Consider the following 24407-nt stretch of genomic DNA (forward strand, 5'->3'; position numbering starts at 1 on the left):
GGCTCCTCCGTCCATGGGATTTTCCAGGCAAAAGTACTGGAGTGGGGTGCCATTGCCTTCTCTGAGTTGAAAGACTGACACTACTCAATTTCAAGACTTACTGCAAAGTTACAGTAATCAAACCCTGTGGTGTTAGTGAAAGAGCAGACAAACAGACCAATGGAATAAGTCAGAAGCCCAGAAACAGTCTCATAAATATAGGTAACTGATCTTTGACACAGAAGCAAAGGCAACGCAATGGAACAGATAGTCTCCTCAACAAAAGGAGCTTGAACACATCCACATGCAAAAACCAAACAGACGAAAAGCATCTAGACACACATCTTACACCCTTCACAAAAGTTAACCCAAAACGGATCTTAAACACAAAATGCAAAATTCTACAAGTCCTAGAAGATAACATAGGAGAAAACCTACATGACTTTGGTTATACTGATGTTTTTTAGATACAACATTAAAGATACGATACATGAAAGAAATAATTGCTAAACTTGATTCATTAAAATTAAATATTCTGCTCTATGAAAGATAATACTAAGAGAACGAGAAGATAAGACATAGATTGGGAAAATAAGACACATCTGATGAAGGATTATTATCCAAAACATACAAAGAATTCCTAACACTCAACAATTAAATAAAATGAACAACTCAATTTAAAAATGAACCAAAGACCTTAATGGACACCTCAGATATACAGATAGGATATACATATATGAAAAGATTCTACTCATCATACTCATCACGGAAATGCAAATTAAAACAGTGAGATACCACGATAAGCCTGTTTGTTATTGTTTAGTCCCTAAGTCTCGTCCGACTCTTTTGTAACCCTATGGACTATAACCCATCTAGCTCCTTCTATCCTTGGGATTTCCCAGGCAAGAATACTGCGATGGGTTGCCATTTCCTTCTGCAAGGGGTCTTCCTGACCCAGGGATCGAACCTGCACCTCCTGCATTGGCAGGTGGATTCTTTACCACTGAGCCACCAGGAAGCCCAGTAGAAGCCTATTAGAATGGCCAAAATCTAAAATACTGACACCACCAAGTCTGGCAAGGATGTGGAACAACAAGAACCTTCATTCACTGCTGGTAGAAATGCACAAATGATTCAAATAGAAATGGCAACCCACTCCAATATTTTTGCCTGGAAAATTCCATGGACAGAGGAGCCTGGCAGGCTACACTCCATGGGGCCACAAAGAGTTGGACAGAACTGACCAACTTCATTTTCTTTCTTTCTTTACAAAACTAAATATACTCTTAATACACAATCCACAAATCACACTCCTAGGTATTTACCCAAAAGAGTTAAAAATATATATTCATACAGAAACTTGCACACAGATGTTTATAGCAGCTTTATTCATAACTGCCCAAACTTGGAAGCAACCAAGATCTCTGTCAATAGGTGAATGGATAAACAAACTGTGAAACATTCAGACAATGAAATAATATTTAACACTAAAAAGGGATAAGCTACTGAGCCATGAAAAGACATGGGGAAAACTTAAGTGCATATTATTAAAGAAGCCAATCTGAAAATGCTATATGCTGTATGATTCCAACGATATGACATTCTGGAAGAGGCAAAACTACGGAGATACTAAAAAGATCATGGTTGCCAGAGGCAGGGGCAAAGAGAGATGAACAGGCAGAGCACAGAGGATTTTTAGAGCAGTGAAGATATTCTGTATACTACTATAATGATGGATATCTGTCACTATGCACTTGTTCAAACCCATAGAACGTACAATATGAAGAGTGAACCCTAGGGAGTTCCCCGATGGTCTAGTGGTTAAGAATCTACCTTTCAATGCAGGGGACATGGGTTCAGTCTCCGCTTGGGGAACTAAGATCCCACACGCCACAGGGCAACTAAGCCCATGCTCCACAACAAGAGAAGCCCATGCGCTGCCGCTGGAGAGAAGCCCACACCACAACAAAGACGGAACAGCCAAAAAAAGGAGTGAACCCTAAGGTAAATTCTGGACTTTGGGTAATAATGATGTGTCACTGTAGTCTAATCCTTGGTGAAAGTTTTTGCCATTCTGGGGAGTGATGTTGTTTGTGGGGTGGGTTATGTATGTATGGGGGCAGTGAGTACATGTAAAATCTCTGTATCCCCCTCTCAGTCTTGTTGTAAACCTAAAATTCCTCTTGAAAAATAGTCTTCAATAATATTCATGAGCTAAAGTCCCAAGAGTTCTTGGAGAGAAGAGCAGAAGTACAACATGCTATCTTGCCATGTGGGGGTTGTAACAGCTAGATGAGGCTGCTCAGAGGTCTTTTTCTCTGATTCCCATTTTAAGTTATTAATGAAACTCCAACCTCCAAATAAATATGCCATTGCCATCAACTGGCTTTGCCCAACTATGCGATTCCTAATACCAAGCACATGTATCCTGGGTTGTCTACACTATTTGATACTTTATTTCTTCACTTACAATAATCCTTTTCTATGAATAAATTTCATCACTGAATTAGCAACAACATCAAACCTCCAAAACATGTAAATCCAGAGCCAAAGCTTACAGGCTGGAAAAAATAAAGGTTCTCATGTGAACCAAGTACTGACCAAAAAAATATTGATGCCCAGCATTAAAAACACTTGCTTTGTTTGTGTACTTGGAACATAAATTGTGTTGCTCTCTCAGAAGGCCTCCTAAGCGACCAGTAACAGCAGAGGGCAAGGTTGAGGGAAAGAATTTCACTGCAAACATAAGCAAACAGCAAATGTCACATGAATTACCAGTGTTCAGAGGAGGAATTCCACTTGTGTCTATAAAGGTTGATCTCTTTCTTTCTGTTCTCAGGGTGTGTTAAGAATTTAATGATTCATAGATTACAGCCTGCATGGTGCCCTGGCCTTGAATTTTAGGAGGTTTTACATGGACCAAAAAAAAAAAAAAAATCTTACCTTCCACTAAATAACTTCCATTGACAATTATGTCTATAGGTTCTCTGTCTGGCAAGTGAGAATCGCCCTCCACCCGCCTCCGCCTGAAAAAAATCAGTCCAACTGGGAGGCAAATGGGGAAGAATATTTAAGAGTAGTAGTGTTAGTCACTCAGTCGTGTCCAACTCTTTGCAATCCCACAGACTGTAGCCTGCCAGGCTCCTCTGTCCATGAGATTCTCCAGGCAAGAATACTGAAGTGGACTGCTATTCCGTTCTAGCCTGCCAGGCTCCTCTGTCCATGGGATTCTCCAGGCAAGAATACTGGAGTGGACTGCCATTCCCTTCTCCAGAGGATCTTCCTGACCCAGGGATCGAACCTGGGTCTCCTGCATTGCAGGCAGATTCTTTACTGTTTGAGCTATAGGGAAGACCCTATATTGAGAAGAGTTAAATGTAGCCAAGGTGGGTGACTGTCCAAAATGTCAAGGTTTTTTCAGCTTGGATAATAGACCTGTTTATTAAACAACTTGCAGGGCTCACAATTGAGGCTTCTTCAAATACGTGCCCAAAGGGTTCTGCGGAGCATCAGCAGTGACAAGCACATATAAGGGGAGGGAGTTGTAGGGTTGCTAGGCTGAGTCACTATCACGTCTTTTTCTTTGCAACTTCCAAGGAGAACTGCATTTGTATTTCAAGGTTTCCGTTTGGGTCAGCCGTGAACAAATAGAAATAGGGGAGGGAGAGACAGACAGGCCACCTGGAACGTGAGCTGGGAGTCTGATAAGAGTTTCTCCTGTTGAGCCATCTGGTGTGTCCTGGCACTTGTCATCCAAATTATTGTTCTCCTCAACAAATTTAGCATCCCCCAGACAGTTCAGCTTAAATGAGCTCATGCTGTCTATGTGACGCTTGTCAAAAGAAGAGTGCAAGACTCCTCTAAGCCCTGATGGAAGGAGAGAGGGAGGTAGAGAGAGAGAGTAAGCAAGTCAGCAGGAGCGCGAAGAGGGCAAGGAGATGGGATACGAGCAGAGCAGGAGACCAGAAAGGGAGCTCTTCCTTGAAGAGCCAGAGCATTTCTATCTTCACCTATAAATCTCATGCTATAAAGAAAAAGGACCACTTCCAATCGTTCTTGTTAAGGCAAATATGATTGAACACACAAAATAGGAAAACAGTACAAACCACCATCACACTCATCTACTGTCATTTTTCTTTTGGGGTCTGATTGTTGTGTGGTGTTTTGTTTTTAGTTAAGAAAGGAAGAGATGGCATTGGAGAAATCTTGTCTGCTTGGGACAGCATGGCCAATGCTCTTTTCCAACCCAGCTGGAACAGGATTCAGTAACAGGCAAGAGCAAGGGGAGGAGCGATTCATTACCTAACTCTTGATTTTGAGCTTTGCGTATCTACAGATCTGCTTTTTTTTCTCCCCCCCAGGTCTTGGGAGCTGCAATATGTGCAAAAGGGATGATGGTAATGGACTGAAGCTGCCACAGGGCAAAGCTCTGGAAGCGGAGATATAACCAGTTGCCAGGAGGGCACAGCTTGTGCCTCTGCTGTTTAGTCTGGCAGGTAACAGGGAATCTCATTTAGGAGCCACAAGAAGGTACTAAATAAAGAGAAGCAGGAGGGGCAAAAGGAAGAGCCTCACAGAAATATGATCAAGGATGTCTTTCAAAATCTGCCTTCCAAAGGAAAAGGGCCCAGGACTGCAAAAGCCTCTTCACTATTGTTAATGCTGGTGTTCGGACATTTGTTGGCAATTTTCCTTCTTTCATTCTCTCGACCCGATCTTCTCAACTGGAACACATCACTTGGTCTCTTTTCCACTTTTACCACAGTGATCTTACAAAAACTCTTATCAATACATTACTTTCTCTATTTCCAGTTCAGTTACATCAACACTGTCAGTTCCTAAGCTGGCAAACAGATGATGAAAGAAATTTTCTTCAAAATGTCCTAGGATACAATCTCCACCAAGTTACTCAAATGTAAAATGGATCTAAAGTTCCCTGCAATCCAAGGGTTCAGCTGAGATTTAATATAAAGTACTCAATGATTAAAAGCTGTTGAATATACATTAGCTCATTTTCTTTCCCCGCTTGGAATTAAGAGATTCCTAGAACTTACAGCAGAAAAATCCACATCAGTAACAAGCAGTATTTGGATATACATTCATGAACTTAAGTTTTTTCTCAGAGGAATAAATCCAATTAAAAATTGGTATACTTTCACAATGCCTATTTGGGCTATTTATGAGCCTCAGAGTCCCTTGTAACAAGTATTCCAAAGGAGCAGTATTTTAAATTCACCATGGTGTTATGGATACAGCTGGTGCTAAGCAACATAAGGCATGTAAGCAATGAAGATCTATTTCACAGCTTCTTTCCTTAGCAAGAGAACAGATGAGATTTTGTCAGCCTCACCTCCCTGGAGATTAAAAGCCAAACCCCAGAGGAAGACCAGGTAGCTGACATATAGTCTCTTCCCCTGCGGAGGGAAGAAAACACAAAGTCGGTGGAAAGCTTACTTCTTCACCAGGTGAGTTTCCATTTTCTGTGAGAGTGTTCCTGATACAGTGCACTTTGCTGAAAGTCCTATCAAAATGAGCAAGGCAACCCTATTAGGTGGCATTTTAGAAGCACACTGTGCATGCTAACTCTTAAAAATATCCACTGGGGTGGGGGAAGGAATCCCACAGAGATTAAATCAATGTATGTCTAAGTTAATTGACTCAATCCTGGAGGCTGCGTATAGCTCATAGAAATCTACCCATGGAGACATGAGAGAAAGGAAACACGTGATCACGAGCTAAAAGACACGTTGTCCCTGCTCTACCATAGCTGAGTTACCTTCAGCCCCAAGGTCACTACTGCTCATCTCTAAAATGAAGGGGTGGAGTAGACATTCTCTCAGGGCTCATCCAGCTTTACCATTTTGAAATCTAGGTCCTAAAAGGGAAATGGAGTAGAAATAGGAAGAAGCTGCTTATAAAGAATTGCAAGTGCCAAACCACCAAAAACTGAAAAGACCACTAAAACACGTACAGAAATGAGGAGGAGGAGGAGTAAGGTGAGCATGGTGTTATCGGCTCCATCTGTGGAGGCCTCACCAGAAGCCCAGCTCAGGTCCATGCACTTCACAGTATTAACTCTCCTAATACACTCTGACTCTACTTCTGTCATACCTCCCATCATATTAGACAACAACAGAATGAATCTAGATATTCTGAGGAAGTTGATTGGGGATGCATTTACAGGATTCACAGTCATAATCTGCGCCTGGTATGAGAGAGGCTCCTGGGACTACTACAAAGGGGCGGGGCCAGGGGTCACATGGTGCTGAGAAGGGATCCTGCAACACCTGGCGATGAAAGGAGGAGTGAGTGGGAGAGGTTCAGAAGCTGGTCACTCAAAATTCCTTCCAGTTATCAGGTGTGCAAAACCGCAACTGAAGGGTTCCATTCCCATGGGCACCTACTTAAAATGGAAAGAACTTGTTAAGAACAGATTCTGTAATTCAGGGTATGCTATTATGAAGACACCTCCTAATTTTATTTTATTTATTTATTTTTTTTTACCTTTTTGTGTGTTTGTCATTTGTATATCTTCTTTTTTAAAATTTTATTTTATTTTTAAACTTTACAATATTGTATTGGTTTTGCCAAATATCGAAATGAATCCGCCACAGGTATACATGTGTTCCCCATCCTGAACCCTCCTCCCTCCCCATACCATCCCTCTGGGTCATCCCAGTGCACCAGTCCCAAGCATCCAGTATCGTGCATCAAATCTGGACTGGTGACTTGTTCCATATATGATATTATACGTATTTCAATGCCATTCTCCCAACTCATCCCACCCTCTCCCTCTCCCACAGAGTCCAAAAGCCTGTTCTATAAAGAGACACTGATATATAATTTTATATTTTAATTTTCTTTTCTGAGCAAGTCATACAAAATGCAATTTGTCAGAAACCCTATGTTCACAGGGCACAAGCCTATGGTTGTACTGCAAACAGTGTGTGCGTTGATGTATGAAGTCACATGTTTTATTTGAGTCAACAGATCAAATAGCATGTTAGCATATATAACATATCTGTTCTAACCTGTCTGGCAATAAATACCAGAAAAAAAAGACATACAAAAGCCACGTTTACTGAGAGAAAGAGATGTGCTTCAAGTACTCATGATGAATAGTCTCTTAGATTATTTAATAATACAAATAATGAAGGACAAATCACCTTAGAAAAACACTGACATTTCTTGATCTGACACAAAATAGTGACAAATGTAAAGGTAACAGAAAGTCATAACATGTATCCAAAGACTGCTGTCAATTCACTGTCACTGTATACAAGAGCGTCTGTAATGTCCTTAAGCTCATATGTGAAAATAACTTGATAGCAACTTTCTGAAATCTGACAGCCTTAAGAACGCATATGATATTGCAAACAAAAATCTGTCAAGCTGAAATAAACTTTCCCAGACTATCACTAATAAAATCTAAATTTCAACCACAGTAAAGGAAAAACTGAATTTTCTTTTTATTCTCTCTATAGAAAATATAAACACCAATCAGACTATGCAAGAAAAAAACAAGGAAAAATATAGAAGCTTGACAGGTAGTTATTTTTTAAAAATATGTTTTTTTTTTTAAATTTTGTAATGTTTATAGTATTTGGCAGATTTCTTAAATTTGTAACTTGTTACAATTTGCTATTCTAACTAAGTAAATATTGATTTTAAAACTAAATTTGTTTCTGCAATTTCATATTCTTTTTCTTAAAGAAACCCTTAAATTATATAAGTGCCTGGCCCTACAAAACTTGGGTCCTTCCTGGCCTGGAATATAAAAGACACCTGATGAATGTTTATTGAATGAATCAACTTGGTAAATGTCAAAAATTAAATTTTTTTCTCCTAGATGTCAAATATTTAATTTTTAGAGGAGCAACCAGTGCAGAAACAGACATTCATTGAGCTATGAAACTATTACCCGCTGACTGACTGGCCAAGGCTGGTCGCCCCTTCGCAAGCACTGATGACGTGGGCAAGATGCAGTGGGCGAGTAACTTGCAGTTTTCTGTAGCCCACCCACCACAGACACTATGTAAACTCCTCCCAAACAGGCGTCCGCGCAGGCCCTGCAAACCCACAGAGACACACTTTCCTGGAGAGAACTCTGTGGGAACACACTCCTCAACATCAGCATGACACAGCAAAAAAGTGAAAAGAAAAAGGTTAAAAACAAAACTCTGGAGAAGCAATCTCTGGATCTGCTGCTGCTGCTGCAAAGTTGCTTCAGTCGTGTCCGACTCTGTGTGACCCCATAGACGGCAGCCCACCAGGCTCCCCCGTCCTTGGCATTCTCCAGGCAAGAACACTGGAGTGGGTTGCCATTTCCTTCTGCAATGCATAAACCTGAAAAGTGAAAGTGAAGTCACTCAGTCATGTCAGACTCTTCGAAAGCCCAAGAACTGCAGCCCACCAGGCTCCTCTGTCCATGGGATTTTGGAGTGGGGTGCCATTGCCTTCTCCAGACTCTGGATCTGAGATCTTTGCCTATTTTAATAATTAACAGCAATTATGGATGGGGTGAGGATCTTCATTCACATGTGGTACACACTGGTAATGATAAACTCTAAAAATATTTCCAGAGTCATTACTCCAGAGTGCATGCTGTTAATGACAAAGTTCAGAGGAAATGGATGGTATTGATTACACCCTGCTAATTAGCTGACTACCTAGGATAGTTTGGGTTCCTTTGGATTAAAAAAAAAAAAAAGTGAATTCCTGTCAATGTTTCCAATATTCGAGCTTATCATAAAATATTAGCTTTGACACTTAAGGGCTTTGAAATTGTTGATGCTTTATCAACAAGAATGACAGCTATAGATTTTAATACATTCCTTTAAAAAAATCCATGAAGTGATAATCAGAAACAATAAAAAGAGTGAAAGCTCTTCTTTACAAAAAAGTGCCAGTTAAAAAATGTATATAATAGGAATCACTGAATTAGGAATACATTTATAACTGGCAATGTACTATCTGATGCAGGCAAGGATCATCAACACATGCTAAATTTTCATTGGATGAAATTTTAATGGAGAATATAAAATTCATAAAGTCTCAAAGCATCTCCCCATAATTACAATGTATTTATTTACCCTACAAAGGAGAACTTCTCTAACGATGAAATCCAGAGATACTGCCTTAGACAAGTGATCAAACTTAGCCTCACTATTAAGGAAAACTGGTATTACTCATTTCCTTATATAATGCAATAGGGGGGACACTACATATCCATTTAGAATTCTTGCCAAAAATATTTAATTTGAATTTAATAATGGGGAAATAACTAACTCCAGTGAGGGACACTTTGCAAAACAACTACCCTTATCCTCAAATATGTCAAAGTGATAAAATACTAAAAAGACTAGGGAATAATTCCAGATTTAAGGAGACTAAAGATACATGAACCCTAAATGTAATGTCATACCCTTGATTGGGTTCTAGAAATTTTTAGAAAGCAGGGACATTAATTATTGAGAGTTGGGGATAATTGGAGATCTGAATGTCAATGGAATTTACATTATATAACATTTATACAACTATGTTAAATTTCCTAAGTATGACAATGATACTACCTTATGTTAGAGAAGGTCCTTGTTCTTATGAAGTACATGCTCATATATTTATGATTTAAATGCTCTGTGGCTGTACCTACCTCATTTTAAATTGATTAAAAGGTGAAAGAGAACAAATGTGGTAAAAATTAAATAATGAATGTAGGTGAAGGGTGCATGAGTGCACACAGAAAGCAACTAAAAAACTTGATAAGTTAAAATTTATCAACATTTAAAACATCTCATCAAAAGGCACTGTTTAAGATAAAAGCAAAACTATAAGTGAGACACCACCTGAGAGAAAATATTTGCAAAACATATATCTAATAGTGGACTTTCTTCTAGAATATATAGAGAATTCCTATTACTGAATAATTTTAAAACAACCGAATTATAAAATAGAGAAAAGACTTGAGCAGACTATTCACAAAGGAAGATTTGGAAATGGCCAACCAACATGTGAATGTGTGTTCAACATCATTAGTCATCAGGAAAATGGCTAAAACTAAACAGACTGAAAACACCATTTTTCAGTGAGAAAATGGAGCAAGCTGAACTCTTACACATGGCAGGTGGCAATGTGAAAGGTACCATCTCTTCAGGAAAAAGTTCAGCAATTTCTGACAAACAGTATATGAGTCATCTATTAGTCTCTCAATTTTACCACAGACTGCTATTTTACCAAAACACAAAATTGGGGGAAAACATCTGTGATGCTTTACAATGTGGCTTCAGAAAATAGACATGAGTCAGTATATATCCATTTATAGTTGGTTCTCCATTCTTTTTATCTTAGATAATTTTTTAATAGTAACTGTGAAAAAGTGAAAGTCACGTAGTCATGTCCAACTCTTTGCAAACCTATGGACTGTAGCCCACCAGGCTCCTCTGTCCATGGGATTCTCCAGGCAAGAATACTGGAGTGGGTTGCCATTCCCTTCTCAGGGGATCTTCCCAACTCAGGGATCGAACCCGAGTCTCCCACATTGCAGGCAGATTCTTTATCATCTGAGCCACCAGAGAAGTCCAAAAGACATACTTCCAGGAGTTGGTTCCACTGGGGATGGATCCCAGGACCTTCTGTGTAAAAAGCAGATGTGCTAACCACAACTTGAATCAATAAACAGTTCTTGAGTAACTGTCATGTGTACTGAAAGTATAATGATATACAAGAAAGATGTAGTCCTGTCCTTGTGGAATTTATGTTCTCATGGAGAAACACATACTGAACAAGCAGAGAGAGAGACAGAAAGCAGTTACCAAGTTGATCAGGGGTCTGATCCCTGGCACTGATACGAGTTGCTTTATCTTTGGTCTGGCCACTGATCACTGGTCTGAGTCAGTGTGGCTTTGGCACTATGTGCAAGAATGGTGCAGAGCACTGAAAGTGAGGTCAAAGGGGGTAGAAAGAGAACAGAGTTTTAAGCCAAAGACTGAGGGAGACTGCAAGAGTGGGCTCCTGAAATCAGGAGGTAAACAGAACCAAGGTCTTTGGTGCCCACACTGAGGAGAGTTCTGGAGTTGCTGCTTCTTAAGGTGTTCCAGTTCATGTCCACCCACCTGCTTAGTGCTGTCATTATCCAAGGAAGACAGTGATGATGATAACAACCATGATAAAGATATCAGCTACAAAATTCACTGCTTCTCACGTGTCAGGGTCTCTACACTGAATGCTTGATCCCATATAGTTCTCTCAACAACTCTATGGGATAAAGAGTATTCTCGCCATGTTACAGATGAGCAAAGAGGTTCTCACATTAAACCATGTATGTAAATTCACACAACCTCTAAGTGGCTAAACCTGCATTTGAATCTAGGTCTGTCTGATTCCAAATCCCACTCTCTATATTGTTACTTTGTTCATCTTCAATCCTCGTGGTGGGCTTCTCTGGTGGCACAAGTGGTAAAGAACCCCATCTACCAATGCAGGAGACATAAGAGACGTGGGTTCAATACCTGGGTTGGGAAGATCCCCTGGAGGAGGGGATGGCAACCCACTCCAGTATTCTTGCCTGGGAAATCCCATGGACAGAGGAGCCTGGTGGGCTATATAGTTCATCAAGTCGCAAAAAGTCAGACATGACTGAAGTGATTTAACACACACACACACAGTCCTCTTGGTAGTACCTTCTGATCAGTACTTTCTCCAGGGGGCCAGAGATGCCAAAGGGTCCTTTGGACTCAAGGTGACTTTTGGAACGGTCTTCAGCTTTGATGTGAGAAAGAGAACAAAAGTGCAGGCAATAGTAAAAAGCAGACTTGAGGCTACTGGGGATTATTTCGGTTCATATGCTACACTAGACATTTTTCAAAGGGCACTGTATAAGCAAACAACATTGTCATAATCCTGAAACCTGAATTCAAAATGCATTAATTTCTTTTTACCACTAGGGATTCAGAGAAACATGCCATAGTGATATGGTTCTTAAGCTTATGCTTTCAGTAATCAGAAAGGTGGAAAATAGAAGATGAACATTCACAAATATTTTAAAATTATGAATGCAAAATATCAGCCAAGAATAAATCTTTATATCAAGGTTACAAGCAGATGAAAAATGACAGTCCATACTGGGAACGCAAACAGACCATTAATTATAGCAGCCTCACAAAGCACCCAAGTAATAGCAGTTTGCAATTCTTTACCAAAATTTACATAACTGTATAGTCTCCTTTCAGATTCTAGAGATTCTATTTTTGATAAGTAGCAACTCAGAAGCTTAGTTACCTCATCTCTATTATTATTCCACTTTTATGAATATGAAATGGTGACACCTTGAATTTACATGTTAGCAAACCTAACAGGCTCCCTCTAACACGTTTTACTCATTCATTCCAGCAATACTGTGTGCCAGGCCTTGTGCCCAACCCCAGAGACACTGAGATGAAGAAGACACAGAGTATATCCCCAAGGGAACTTCCAATCCAGAAAGAGAAACAGACTAGTAAACACACAACCCTAACAGAGTTTGAACAAACTAAACAGATGGAGATCAAAATGGCAATGCAATGTTAGGCGTCTCCCAATCAGACAGCAGCAATGACAACAGCGATATTGAGTAAATTAAGCTCTTCTTTCTCTCTCTCCCCTCCCTCTTTCCTACCTGTCTTCCTTCCTTCCTTCTCTTCTCTTTCTTCTTCCTTCCCTCCCTCTCTTCATGTTTCCCTCCCTTCCTTTTTTATTCAGTGAGTATATCCATTCATTACTTAGCAAAATTATGTAATAATAGTACATTCTGCTGCTAAGTCGCTTCAGTCGTGTCCAACTCTGTGCGACCCCAAAGACGGCAGCCCACCAGGCTCCCCCGTCCCTGGGATTCTCCAGGCAAGAACACTGGAGTGGGTTGCCATTTCCTTCTCCAATACATGAAAGTGAAAAGAGAAAGTGAAGTCACTCAGTCGTGTCCGACTCCTAGCGACCCCATGGACGGCAGCCCACCAGGCTCCTCCGTCCATGGGATTTTCCAGGCAAGAGTACTGGAGTGGGGTTCCATTGCCTTTGTATGCAAAACTTACCTTGTGTCAGGCAATTATAGAATTTCATTTAAACCTCACAAAATGCTCAGAAGAAGGTACAATTTTCCCCATTATACAGATGAAACTGAGGTTCAGAGAGTTACCCAGTATGCCAAGGTCACACCCTGTCAAGAGACTGAATAAAGACCCAGACCCACTGTGACTCCAGAACTGGGGCTGGAGTACTCTAGAGAGTACATCGTCTGAGTCTACCCGTTACCAGACAATATGCCTGCCTGTCACACTACCTGAGGCAGTAATAGGGACTCAGTGATTAAAGGACATTTTGGAATTTCTAACAAAGTCTTTCTAAACAAAGGATCTGCCTTTCAAAAATCGGAGAGACATGAAAAAAAAAAGGATGATGAGGAAAAAATGCAGTGTTCAGTGTGGGCTTCCCCCCTCGGGAGCACTGCGGCCCTCCACCTGCACAAATGATGAGAACTGGCATTCTGCTTGATTACTGCGCATCTGTCAGGGGCCTCAGAGTGAACTGAGCAACAAAAGCAGGAAGAAAAAGCGCCTACTAATTGAGGTTGGTCCAGTTGCACCATTTGAGTCATGGTGATACTCTCTTTATTTTGTAATCACCAGTGGCACCTATGCCCCCTAGGTTGCAAAAATATTTCAAAACAACTTAAATCAAGCTTGATAGCCAATTATGCTAAGGTCATGCCAAAGAAGCAAACCACCAGGACATCAAAAACCCAAGACAGTCTAAGTGTAAAGTAGCAGCATTAATTTTTCTCCCACTAAAAAACAAAGGGAGGGAGACGAGCTTTTTTACTTTCTTGAGGATAAACTGGCTTTTAATAATCTTCGGAAATAGACCTCTTAAGACATTTCACCTCTGCTATGAATGTTTGAGACTGGTCCTCTGATTACAAAAATGTTCATGTTAAATTTCATCAAGATGCTTTCTTAAGATGAAGAATGTTTTATAAATTGTAATGGTTTTAATCAGAACCCTCTTTGAAGCTATTAAATGCTACAGTGTAGCCCGACCATTGCTTCAATTATGCCACTTATCGACTCTGTATTAATTAAGTATCATTATAGGCACTGATTTATATACTTCCTCACAGCTCTCTCGCCAGATGGTCCAACATTCTCCCTCTCTGACATTCCATAAACATCACCTGGATTCACTCATATTTCTCTCCAGCCGAATGTTTAATCAGCTCTCAGTCATCTTCAAATTGGATTGCTTCTCTTCCTCCTCTTCTCTATACTCTATCAATACCACACACAAACGCCAAGTGATATAAAACATAAACCAGTGGTAGTTACAAAGCCAAGTTCTATCATCAGCTCATTCCTACCTCAATGAATTCTTCCCCAGTATGATGATACACTTCTCACAACAGAGTGAAAGGAGAGCCTTTTTGCTTCCTTAGCTGATTAAAACTTACAGTCTGTGTTCAATTATCTTGGGCAATGGAGAAAATAACTAGGAAAAAAATGTATATTTGGCAATGGGAGTACAATGGACGATTTGGCCTCAGTAGAGTTTCTTTCTCAATTATATTTTGCTTGGTCTAATATAAAAATTATTTTGCATTCTTGAGCTCACATGTTGAGAGCAGGAGGCAGAGGTCTCAAGGTATACCGCACTGCAAGGAAACCAGCCTAGAATTTTAAACTGCCTTGGGTGATCCAAAAAGTAGATAATAGAGAAATGGAAATGCTTAACTGTTTTTCTTACAAAATATAAAAACCAGATTATTGGGACAATCTCACAGCCACCTCAAATTCAAAAGCTCTAGGAACCAAACTGGTTCTGTTGCCTCTCTATGGGCTCCCTCTCCCCCTCAGTGTCTCTCATCATTCTTCAGTCCCCAAGCTGGGCGAAGGGAAATGGAAACTGAGGTAGACCGGAGAAGGCACAGGCCATCAGCCAAAAGGACTTGATGCTAATCCACGAGGCTGCAGTTTACCTTACAGAAATACAAGATGTCACCTCCACAAAACCCTATTTTAACATAAAGCTCATGACTTTAAAATATTGGGCTGGACTGAATGCAGATTCAACCCTTGGTTTTCAATCCTTGACTTACTGTTGACTTTGACTCCTCATCTTTCCTCCCTTCAAATGCAACCTGTCCTTAAGTTTTGATATTTTTTTCATTACCCTTCTGTATGATCAGGCCACTCAAGATGGTTGTTCTCTTGCTCTCTGTACATCCCCTGCTCAACCAGTCCCTGCTTCACCAACATGCACCCTCATGACTATCTAATTCTCTTAATCATAAAGCTTAATTGGAGTCGTGCTTGCCTACGTTTGCCTCCTGCCCCACTGATGGTTTCTCCGATCAGCCAACCTGACATCCCTTCCCCCTACTCTCCTCTATCCCAAGAAGCAAAAACTGCTGCCATACCCTGCCTGCTATCTGCCATACGCAGTGGGGTGTCACTCCAGGACTCCGCTTCCGAGTTGTAAAATCTTCTATCCAATAAACTGCTGATGGCTGCTGCTCTCTCAGGGCTCTTGCTTCAGTCTCACGGTTGGGCAGTTACACAGCCTGCCGGGTACAGCCCAACACCCTTCTACTGTCTCTTCCTCTCCACTCCCACCAGCCATGTCCTCATTACTTCACATCTGCATTCGGAGATCAGTGTCCTTACGTTCGTAAAGCACATCATCTACGCTCAGCAAATTGATCTAAAATAGTAGTTCCCAAACTTTAACATACCTCAGAATCACCTGGAGGGCTGTTTAAACCACATACCGCACCCCCAAGCATGTTTTAATTTAATGGGTCTCAAGTGGAGCCTAACAATTTGCATATCAATAGCTCCTAGGTGAGGCTGATGAGGAGAAGGGGACGACAGAGGATGAGATGGTTGGATGGCATCACCGTCGCGATAGACATGAGTTTGAGTAAACTCTTGGAGTTGGTGATGGATAGGGAGGCCTGGCGTGCTGCAGTCCATGGTCGCAAAGAGTCGGACATGACTGAGCAACTGAACTGAGGTTGATGAGGTTCCAGGGACCACACTTAGAGAAACAATGCTCTAAAATGTCACCTCCAACTCTAACACAATCAATGATTCCCCATTTCCTCCACATTAAACTTAAACTCCTTAACCTGGTACTTTGGATTCTTCATAAAGCTGGTCTCTTCCTCTCACCTCAAAATAACATTTCTCTGATCTCCCATGAAACCCTGTTCCAGGCCAGCTGGTCTACTTAAATATTACCCAATGCATCAAGCACTCCCACTTTCCTGCCTTGATCATGTATAGAAAGTCTTTCCAGCTCCGATCTCTTGTTCAAGTTCAACCTTTTCACTGAGTACCCAGAACCCACATTCTCCATGTAGCCAGCCCCCATCAGACCGCTGCTGCCTCTTCTAGACTTCTAGAGCATTAACTCTCCAAGTTGCTGGTTGAATCCAAAGTGCATGGACTTCAGAGCCAGAGCCTCTCTGAGTATGACTCCTGCTTCTTTCATTAGCTGTGTAATTTGACGAGTTACATAGCCCTTCTGAACCTGTTTCTCCCTCCAAAAAAGAGCAATAATAATACCTATTTCCACAGGTTGTATAAAGAATTAATCAAAACAAAATTTTTAAGTCTTCTAAGAAGTATAAACAAAGTATGCTTAATAAATGTCAATTTCTTATCTTGGTCCCTTCTCCCAATCATGCATTTAGCACTAAATATAAAATATATTACATTAATCATACATATTTTAAGCTTACTCTCCTCTCTTCTAGCCAGATAGAATATTTCTGAGGAACCAAAAACATGTCTAATTCATCTTAGCAACCGTAGTGCCTGACAACTTCTGAGTAACAGGTAAGCTCTCAATAAACATTTACTAAAAAATATGATTAATTTGAGAAATAACGTAAGGCAAGTGGTTCCATAGAGCAGCTCTTCTCTGCAGAGCTTCTCTTACAATTACTTTTATTGTAAAATGTCTTCCTATGACAAGGCAAACTGTATTTTACACACAGGAAAACTAAAATAGATCTAATGAGAATCCCTATTAGATAGTCCCCACTTGATACTTAATACTGAACAAGAGAAAAGTCATTATAAAAGCATCAATGACGGAAAGATCTTCTCTTTGAAGTCAGTTTGAACACAAAAACACTGATAACGGGAACACAGAGAAATAATGACAAAAAGCCCAGAGATAATGCTGCAGCAAGTAGTGGCTGCCTTTTGAGGACCTCTTTCATGTAACCACGTGGCCGTTGTACTTCCAAAACGGCTGACACATATTGCTAACTCTACTGACAGATGTTAAGGCAAGATGTTGGTAAAACACATTGCCTGTCCTTTAGGAAATTCTCTAATTTTTAAATCAAGCAGAAACAAATTATAGCTTCTATTCTCTTCTCCAAAGTTACTAATTTCTACACTATTCCTAAACAGAATCCAGTATAACCCACTGGCATAGAGCCAAGGGTAACAGAAAAAAAAAGATATAACCTGGTATATTGGCATCTGGATATTTTCCTCCAAATACAGAGCAAAGTGCCCTAAAAGTTCAAGTTATTGTAAATTCACTATACAGAGGCTATACAGTTTGATCAGAGAGCCCTAGAGATTGGGTCACCTGGTTTGTTGTAAGAGCAATCTGCCATCACTGATCACATAAACTCAGACAAGTTGATTCCTCCAATAGTCATTTCCTGAGTGGCTACTATGTATCAAATATTATACAAGATGATCGGGATACCGAGGTAAAGTGTTTAATCCATGTTATCCTGGAACTTACAGTCTAGTGTAGAGTCAGACAGTTGAAGACTGTACAGTTGTTTACCAAACTCGTCTTCCTTTCACAGTGAGCATGAAGACAGACCAAATTTCCCAGCCTCCATATAGCATTGAGGACATAGAATGTGAGCAATGAGGTATGTCATACCCAGGCATGACCACAGAAAGCCTCGCCTGTGATTATTGACTTTCTCTCTCCATCTTCTTAGTTGCCAGTTGGATGCAAGGGACCCTGCCGAGGACTCTGATTTCGTAGAGGTGATGGAGCCACAAGATGGGAGAAAAGGCCACCTGCTGAACACTCTCTTGGAACTATTACGTGAACAAGAAAGAAATTCCTATAGTGTCAAGTGGCTAAATTGTTTGTTACAACAATACTTGAAGTGAAAGTAAAAGTTGCTCAGTTGTGTCCGACTCTTTGCCACCCCGTGGACTATACAGTCCATGGAATTCTCCAGGCCAGAATACTGGAGTGGGTAGCCTTTCCCTTTTCCAGGGGATTTTCCCGACCCAGGGATCAAACCCAGGTCTCCTGCATTGCAGGTGGATCCTTTACCAGCTGAGCCACAAGGGAAGCCCAAGAATACTGGAGTGGGTAGCCTGTCCCTTCTTCAGGGGGTCTTTCCAACCCAGGAATAGACCTGGGGTCTCCTGGATTGCAGGCGGATTCTTTACCAACTGAACTACCAGGGGAGCCTTACAACACTTGATCTACCACACTAAAGCATGAACTCAAACCACCTCCAAGACAACATGATACAGAGTATGCACAGCATGACATGGGATACCCAAAAGAGGCAGCCTACCTGAGCCGAAGCTGGATATTGGGAAGGGCTCCTCAGAAGAAGTGCTTAAAACGAATCTTAAAGGACAGTGTGAGACAGTGAGAAAGGGAATAGAAGGATGCAGAGGAGAAAGCATTTGCAAAGTCATGAAACCTTGAGGAAATGGGCTGCATTGGGGAAGCCTTAGTGATTCCTGACAGTATGTATTTGCTAAAATGACAGACAAAAAGCAGAACCTAGGAGATGTAGTAGCTACTAGAAATGATGGATAGGGGAAGAGTAAAAAATAATAAAGAACCATCGAACTTTAGAAGGCAGAAGAGATGGCATTGAGATAGAAAATGCAGCAGAAAAATGTGAAAGAATGAGTTCAATTTTGAAAAAGAAAGAAATTGAGATAGCTATGGAACACCCAAAAGATGAATCAGCAGGTAGTTGAACATGTGGACCTAGAGTTCAGGCAGTGGTATGGACAGGAGAGGTGAGTCTGGGAAGGGCCACGGCACAGGTGCTGGCTGAGGCCAGAAGCAGGGTGGGATGGCTCTGGTAGAATACTCATAGCGAGAAGCCAGAGAAACAGGGAAGGAAAAAGGTAAGTGGGAAAGAGGGGAGGAGCAAGAAAAAGAATATGAGAAAGAAGTCACAGATGCCAAAGACTGTGAAAAAAGCAGTCCATAGTAAGAAATGCTTCAGAGTGGTGAAATAAGAGGACAGCCTGAAAAATGTCCACTATATTCAATTAGGCAGCTATTTGTGACCTTAGCAAGTTCCATTTCAGTCAAGAAGAGCTAAGTTAAGATGGTCTGGAGAGTGAATGAGGGATAAAGAATTACAGACTGGAATACAGAATACTCTTTAAAAAAAAAATCTAAAAAATCTAATTGTTTAACAATTAGCCCGAAGTGGAGAGAGAAAGAGAGAGTGTGTTTCACTTTGATTTTCATTTTTCAAGAAGCAAGACTTAAACATGTTAAAATGTTGAATTCTCTGAACTTTTATTTCTCTGTAAAATAGGGATAATAAGGCCTCTTCTTGGTCCATTGGATTGTTGTCAGAACAAATAAGATGAAAGACGACATATGTGAAAGAGTCTAAAGTTCTACATAAATAGCAATGTTATTTTGTATTTATAAATGTTGAATATATAGAGTTATAAAAGTTAAGAGGCCATTGAAATATGGCTGGCTATAAAATTAATAAAAAATTATAATCAGTCTAGATCTAGAAATATTAAGCAAATGCCTTTTGAACACACACTACATGTTGGCAACCCCAAATCTTAGAGGCTAATGACAGGCTAATTTTGCTGGACAAATTTCTTCTGGTGCATCTAGGTTACAGCCTGAGTTTCCAGATGTCTTTGTTATACCAGGAAAGAAAAAAAAGGCCAGTGAACTCGGGAAAATTGGTGTGCATTAAATCATCTGGGAATTTTTTAGTCTTATGAGTAGTAGTTTTTAAATAAATGTTTCTGGCATTTACCCAGTTTCACAAAGCAACAGACTAGCCCCATAATTTAGGTCTCACGACCAGCGAAACCATGGTGAATGGCCACAAGCTGCTGAGCATGTTATTCTAAGGAGTGACTGAAGTATTCTGGGAAGTGAGTTATCCATCTCAGGACTTCCCCCCTGGGAAGACTAACCATCTGAAAGAATATGGCCCAATCATTATTTCACTAGTCACCAAACTTTTAAGGACTCTACAAAGAGCATTATTTTAAGCACTATGCCATCACTGTAACTAGGTTTTCTCTCTTAAAACTTGAAAACAAGTGGTTTCAGCATGCCCCAACTTCCTCCCCTGGGAAGATATCTTATCCCTGTAAAAGAAAATGTCCCTTTCCTTTTCCGCGCACTTTTGAACAACTCTGACTGGGCTCTGATGCCTCCTCAGTTATTTTCAAGGACACAGGGTGCTAATTGAGGTCAAGCAGCTGTGACTCCAGTGCCAAAGAACAATTGTACAGAATATAAAAGTCTTCCTTTACAAAAGATACTAAGGATCTAGTCTTGAGATCCAAATAAACCCTGTTTGCAGTTACTTTTGCATGTTTCTTTTATCTTAAACAGACCAAGCTACAAGACTGAAATGGTGTTTCTTTTATCCATGTTTCTCAAATATTTTATCCTTGATACGTGACACTATCATATGTAGCTATTAAACTGACTCAATGTCTCCAGGTCAGTTTTTAGAACTTTTACCCACTGCAATGCCAAATTTCCTCCCAGGGCTGAGGGTCAATAAAGCGCTTTGCAAATACCTCAATCAGAAATACAAAGAAAAAGACAAAATTTCCATTGCCCTCAAAATAGACCTTTATAGAAAACTGAATATCTTTCATAAGTTTACCTCAATCTCAAAATAATTTTGTGAAAGTATTGTCATTAATTATCAACAATTAATAGAGTAGAATCCTGAGGCCCAAAGAGTTTTAAGAATATTCCAAGGTGGTATGAGATTAATAGGTATAAACTACTATGTATAAAATAAAGAAGGAACAAGAATATATTGTATAGCACAGGGAATTATAGGCATTATCTTGTAATAACTTATGGAGTATGAGCTGCAAAAACACTGAATCATTTTGCTGTATGTTGGAAACTAATACAATACTGTAAGTCAACTATACTTCAATTAAAAAAAGAACATTCCCAAGACCTCTTAGTTCTTTAGAAACAGATTTATATCCAAGGTCCTCTGCTGCCTCAACTCTTTCCTCTACACCATAGATGGCCCCCATCAAGTTACCCACTTTATTTGTATTTCACTTCTCTAGCAACAATGGACGGAGAAAGCAATGGCACCCCACTCCAGTACTCTTGCCTGGTAAATCCCGTGGATGGAGGAGCCTGGTAGGCTGCAGTCCATGGGGTCGCTAGGAGTCGGACATGACTGAGTGACTTCACTTTCACTTTTCACTTGCATGCATTGGAGAAGGAAATGGCAACCCACTCCAGTGTTCTTGGCTGGAGAATCCCAGGGACGGAGGAGCCTGGTGGGCTGCCGTCTCTGGGGTCACAAAAGAGTCGGACACGACTGAAGCGGCTTAGCAGCAGCAGCAGCAGCAACAATGGAAAAAAGTCTGGCTTCTTCTGAAGTCATTAGGAATCTTTGATGAAATGCAGACGTGAATTCAGCTCTCCCTCCAATGAAAATACATAAAACATACTGGTTATATAAGAAATGTTATGGGATCATCGTGGATGTGGAAAACTTTTTAAAGGAATGCACAAATGATGCTTGGAATCCTGAAAAGGCCAAAGAAGTTATTACAAACAAATGACCAAATGTGGAATGGGGGGAAATTCCATGAACAATCAGTATTGTCACTTGACTAGTTTGTTTTTATTCTGGAAGGGCTTCTCTTTGATGGAAAACCCTGGTTTTTTAAAGCGTTTCAAATGAACTCAATGACCAACCTGTAGATGGAGAAGGAAGCCACGGAGCGAATGAGGGATGCCAAAGCCCCCACTTTGGCAGCTTCCACCGCCCCCTCCATGCGGTACTGCACTGCTGCGGAGTAGTTGGTATAAGGTTGATTGTAAACGACGATCTTCCCTTCTGCGTCTGGCCCCCTTCTCTGCAGTTCATCGAAAGAGGTCACCACCAGAACTTCCGCAGTAATGCCTACAAATAAAAGTCATGCAAGATTAACGCGTGGTTTCCGATCAGCCAGGTTGAATTGGCACACAAAAGGTCACACACGCTCTATCCACTACATCTGGCAAACTGGTTTGCAAAGATCAAAGTTTCAGAGCCATTTGCTATGGGAGAAAGACTATAGGGGTTAGCCGGTTTCCCAAGAAAGAGAAAAGGCATTCAAAACATTTAATATACGACTCATTAGGTTTTTCAACTCATTTGACCAGCTGCTATTAAACCACAAATTGCTTGCAAAGATGTCTTTTTTTTTTGTCTCTTTCCCACCCTAACAGGTCATGAGTTTCACAAAATGACACTAATTATTTATTTAAAAAACACATTTTAGAAAGCTTCCCTTGGGATTAATGAAACACATATTTATCTTTTCATAAAACTATTTTGATATGTGGCTAAACAACATTCATTGACATCATACAAAGGATGGCAGTTTACTAAAAAAATTCTTAGGAGCCAATGATTTTCATACTTCCAATTTTTAACAAATAGTTAATGTAACTTCTCCCAAGAGCCACAAAAAGTCAGCTTGTTTTCTTTCCTTCTTTGTACTGAATCCTTTTAAAGAATGTGAAAACTGCCCATGTCTCGATTTATAGGACTTGTTCATTACCAAACATTTCACTATTCTTCACCTAAAAATTCTGAAGATGCTATGTAACTGTTCTATAATCCTGTTGTCTCATTTAGAAAGATGTGACATCTTTTTTCACACCACAAGTCTTGCCCAAATCTTCCTGATTAGGACAGGATTTCACAGCTTCTGAGAAGTCATTCAAAAACTGCCAGACCACTGAGGATTCAATTTGATGGCACAGTTACAGGGACAAGAAAAAAAAATATTTAGCAACAAAGGCCAGATGCAGTAGCTAAATATAACTATCTAAAGTAAGGAGGCAGGCACCTACTGCTTTATAGCTTCAGCCAGGCAGTCATGAAATATGGCAGTAAAAACCCAAGTATCAACATGGATTATTTGGCACATTTCTTTAGTCTTGCAAACTAGAGAATCAAGTTCTTCTGGAAGCTTAACATGTCATTAAAATAGTAACTGTTACTTGGAAAATCCTTTTTAAATGCACTGCAGTTATGAGAGAATTCTTGCTTTCAACATGGGCCCCACACAATGGACCCTTTGAGCTGGCTGCTCTCCGCTTCTGGTTCCACCATCCAGACTGAATCTGTACCATCGCTTTAAAGTGATTGACTACAGATCTACAAGTATGTCTCCACCAACATTCAGAACTCAGAACTTAATTCATAATCTAAGGAAGCAATGGACAATTATGAAAAGTAAGATAGCCACCAGCTTTTTCACATGATAAATATGTGTAAAAATACAAATAAAGGCTTGGCTAGAAGGACTTTGAGATTCATAACTTTTTGAAACCTGGAGTTACCTTGAAATTTGACTGGCGTTATTGTTGGCATGTCACAGGAATTTTGTTGATGCTTTTCAGCTGTTTCTAATGAATAACAGATTCGATGGTCCACCCAAGGGGTGTCCCAGCAATGGGGTAATTTTGGCATCTGGATTGGAGCCACTAGAAACGAAGCCAAGTTTCTATAAATTTTCATTGGCCACTGCAAAATTAAAATCATACAAGGGGAGTGCTTCACTAGGGTCTACGGTTCAAGTTCTTTTAACAAATGTGAGTGACAGAGTCCTAATGAGCCAAAACCTAACCTAGACATCAGTCGCCAATGCAGAACACTAGAAGCAGCTATAGGTCAAAATCTATCACCAAGAACTTGCAAGAAGTCTTCAAATTAATCTGTTTTCCTGAAAGCTTAGGGTCATCTCTGATTCCTCTGTCTCCTTCATCCTCCAGGTCCCATCAGTCCTCAAATACTGAGACTCTTACTCCTTAGTACTACCTGAAAGCAGGCCTCTGCTCTGCCACATTACACCTCTCACATCAGACTCTGGTGCCCTTCTGTTTGGACCATGAGTTGCTCCTCTTTCACCTCACCACCACTAGTGTCCCAGCCTCCAGCCCAGGTCCCTCAAATTTAACTTCCACAGAGCCACCAGGGTGAAGGACTCAAACTGCGGAAAAGTCAGAGCAGCCTGTGCCACCATCTCCCTGCTCACCGCCCCCCCCGCCCCCTCTGCCCATTACCCGTCACCTCACAGTAACAGTCAAAGCCTGTCTGTCTGTATAGACACGGGCTCCCTTTTATTTTA

The 24407-nt window shown here is 40.5% G+C and overlaps 1 protein-coding gene and 1 long non-coding RNA gene across 7 annotated transcripts in view; one reads left to right on the forward strand and one right to left on the reverse strand.

Moving 5' to 3' along the window:
• The window catches only part of CPQ (carboxypeptidase Q), a 585754-nt gene that overhangs the window by 350681 nt on the left and 210666 nt on the right, over positions 1–24407 (reverse strand). For 5 of the 6 annotated variants that reach the window (XM_061439307.1, XM_061439306.1, XM_061439305.1 and 2 more), the window contains exon 3: positions 21982–22189. In XM_061439307.1, coding sequence (XP_061295291.1) covers positions 21982–22189 — 208 coding nt within the window. Of the gene's footprint in view, positions 1–6815; positions 8326–21981; positions 22190–24407 lie in introns of those variants that run through there. The other variant, XM_061439310.1, reaches the window with a different exon arrangement.
• LOC133260691 (uncharacterized) lies at positions 5080–20602 on the forward strand. Its single transcript, XR_009740931.1, has 3 exons — positions 5080–5444; positions 16763–16844; positions 17843–20602. It is a non-coding gene; the product is annotated as an uncharacterized LOC133260691 (long non-coding RNA).

This window comes from Bos javanicus, chromosome 14 (assembly GCF_032452875.1).
Source record: "Bos javanicus breed banteng chromosome 14, ARS-OSU_banteng_1.0, whole genome shotgun sequence".
Classification (NCBI taxonomy): domain Eukaryota; kingdom Metazoa; phylum Chordata; class Mammalia; order Artiodactyla; family Bovidae; genus Bos; species Bos javanicus.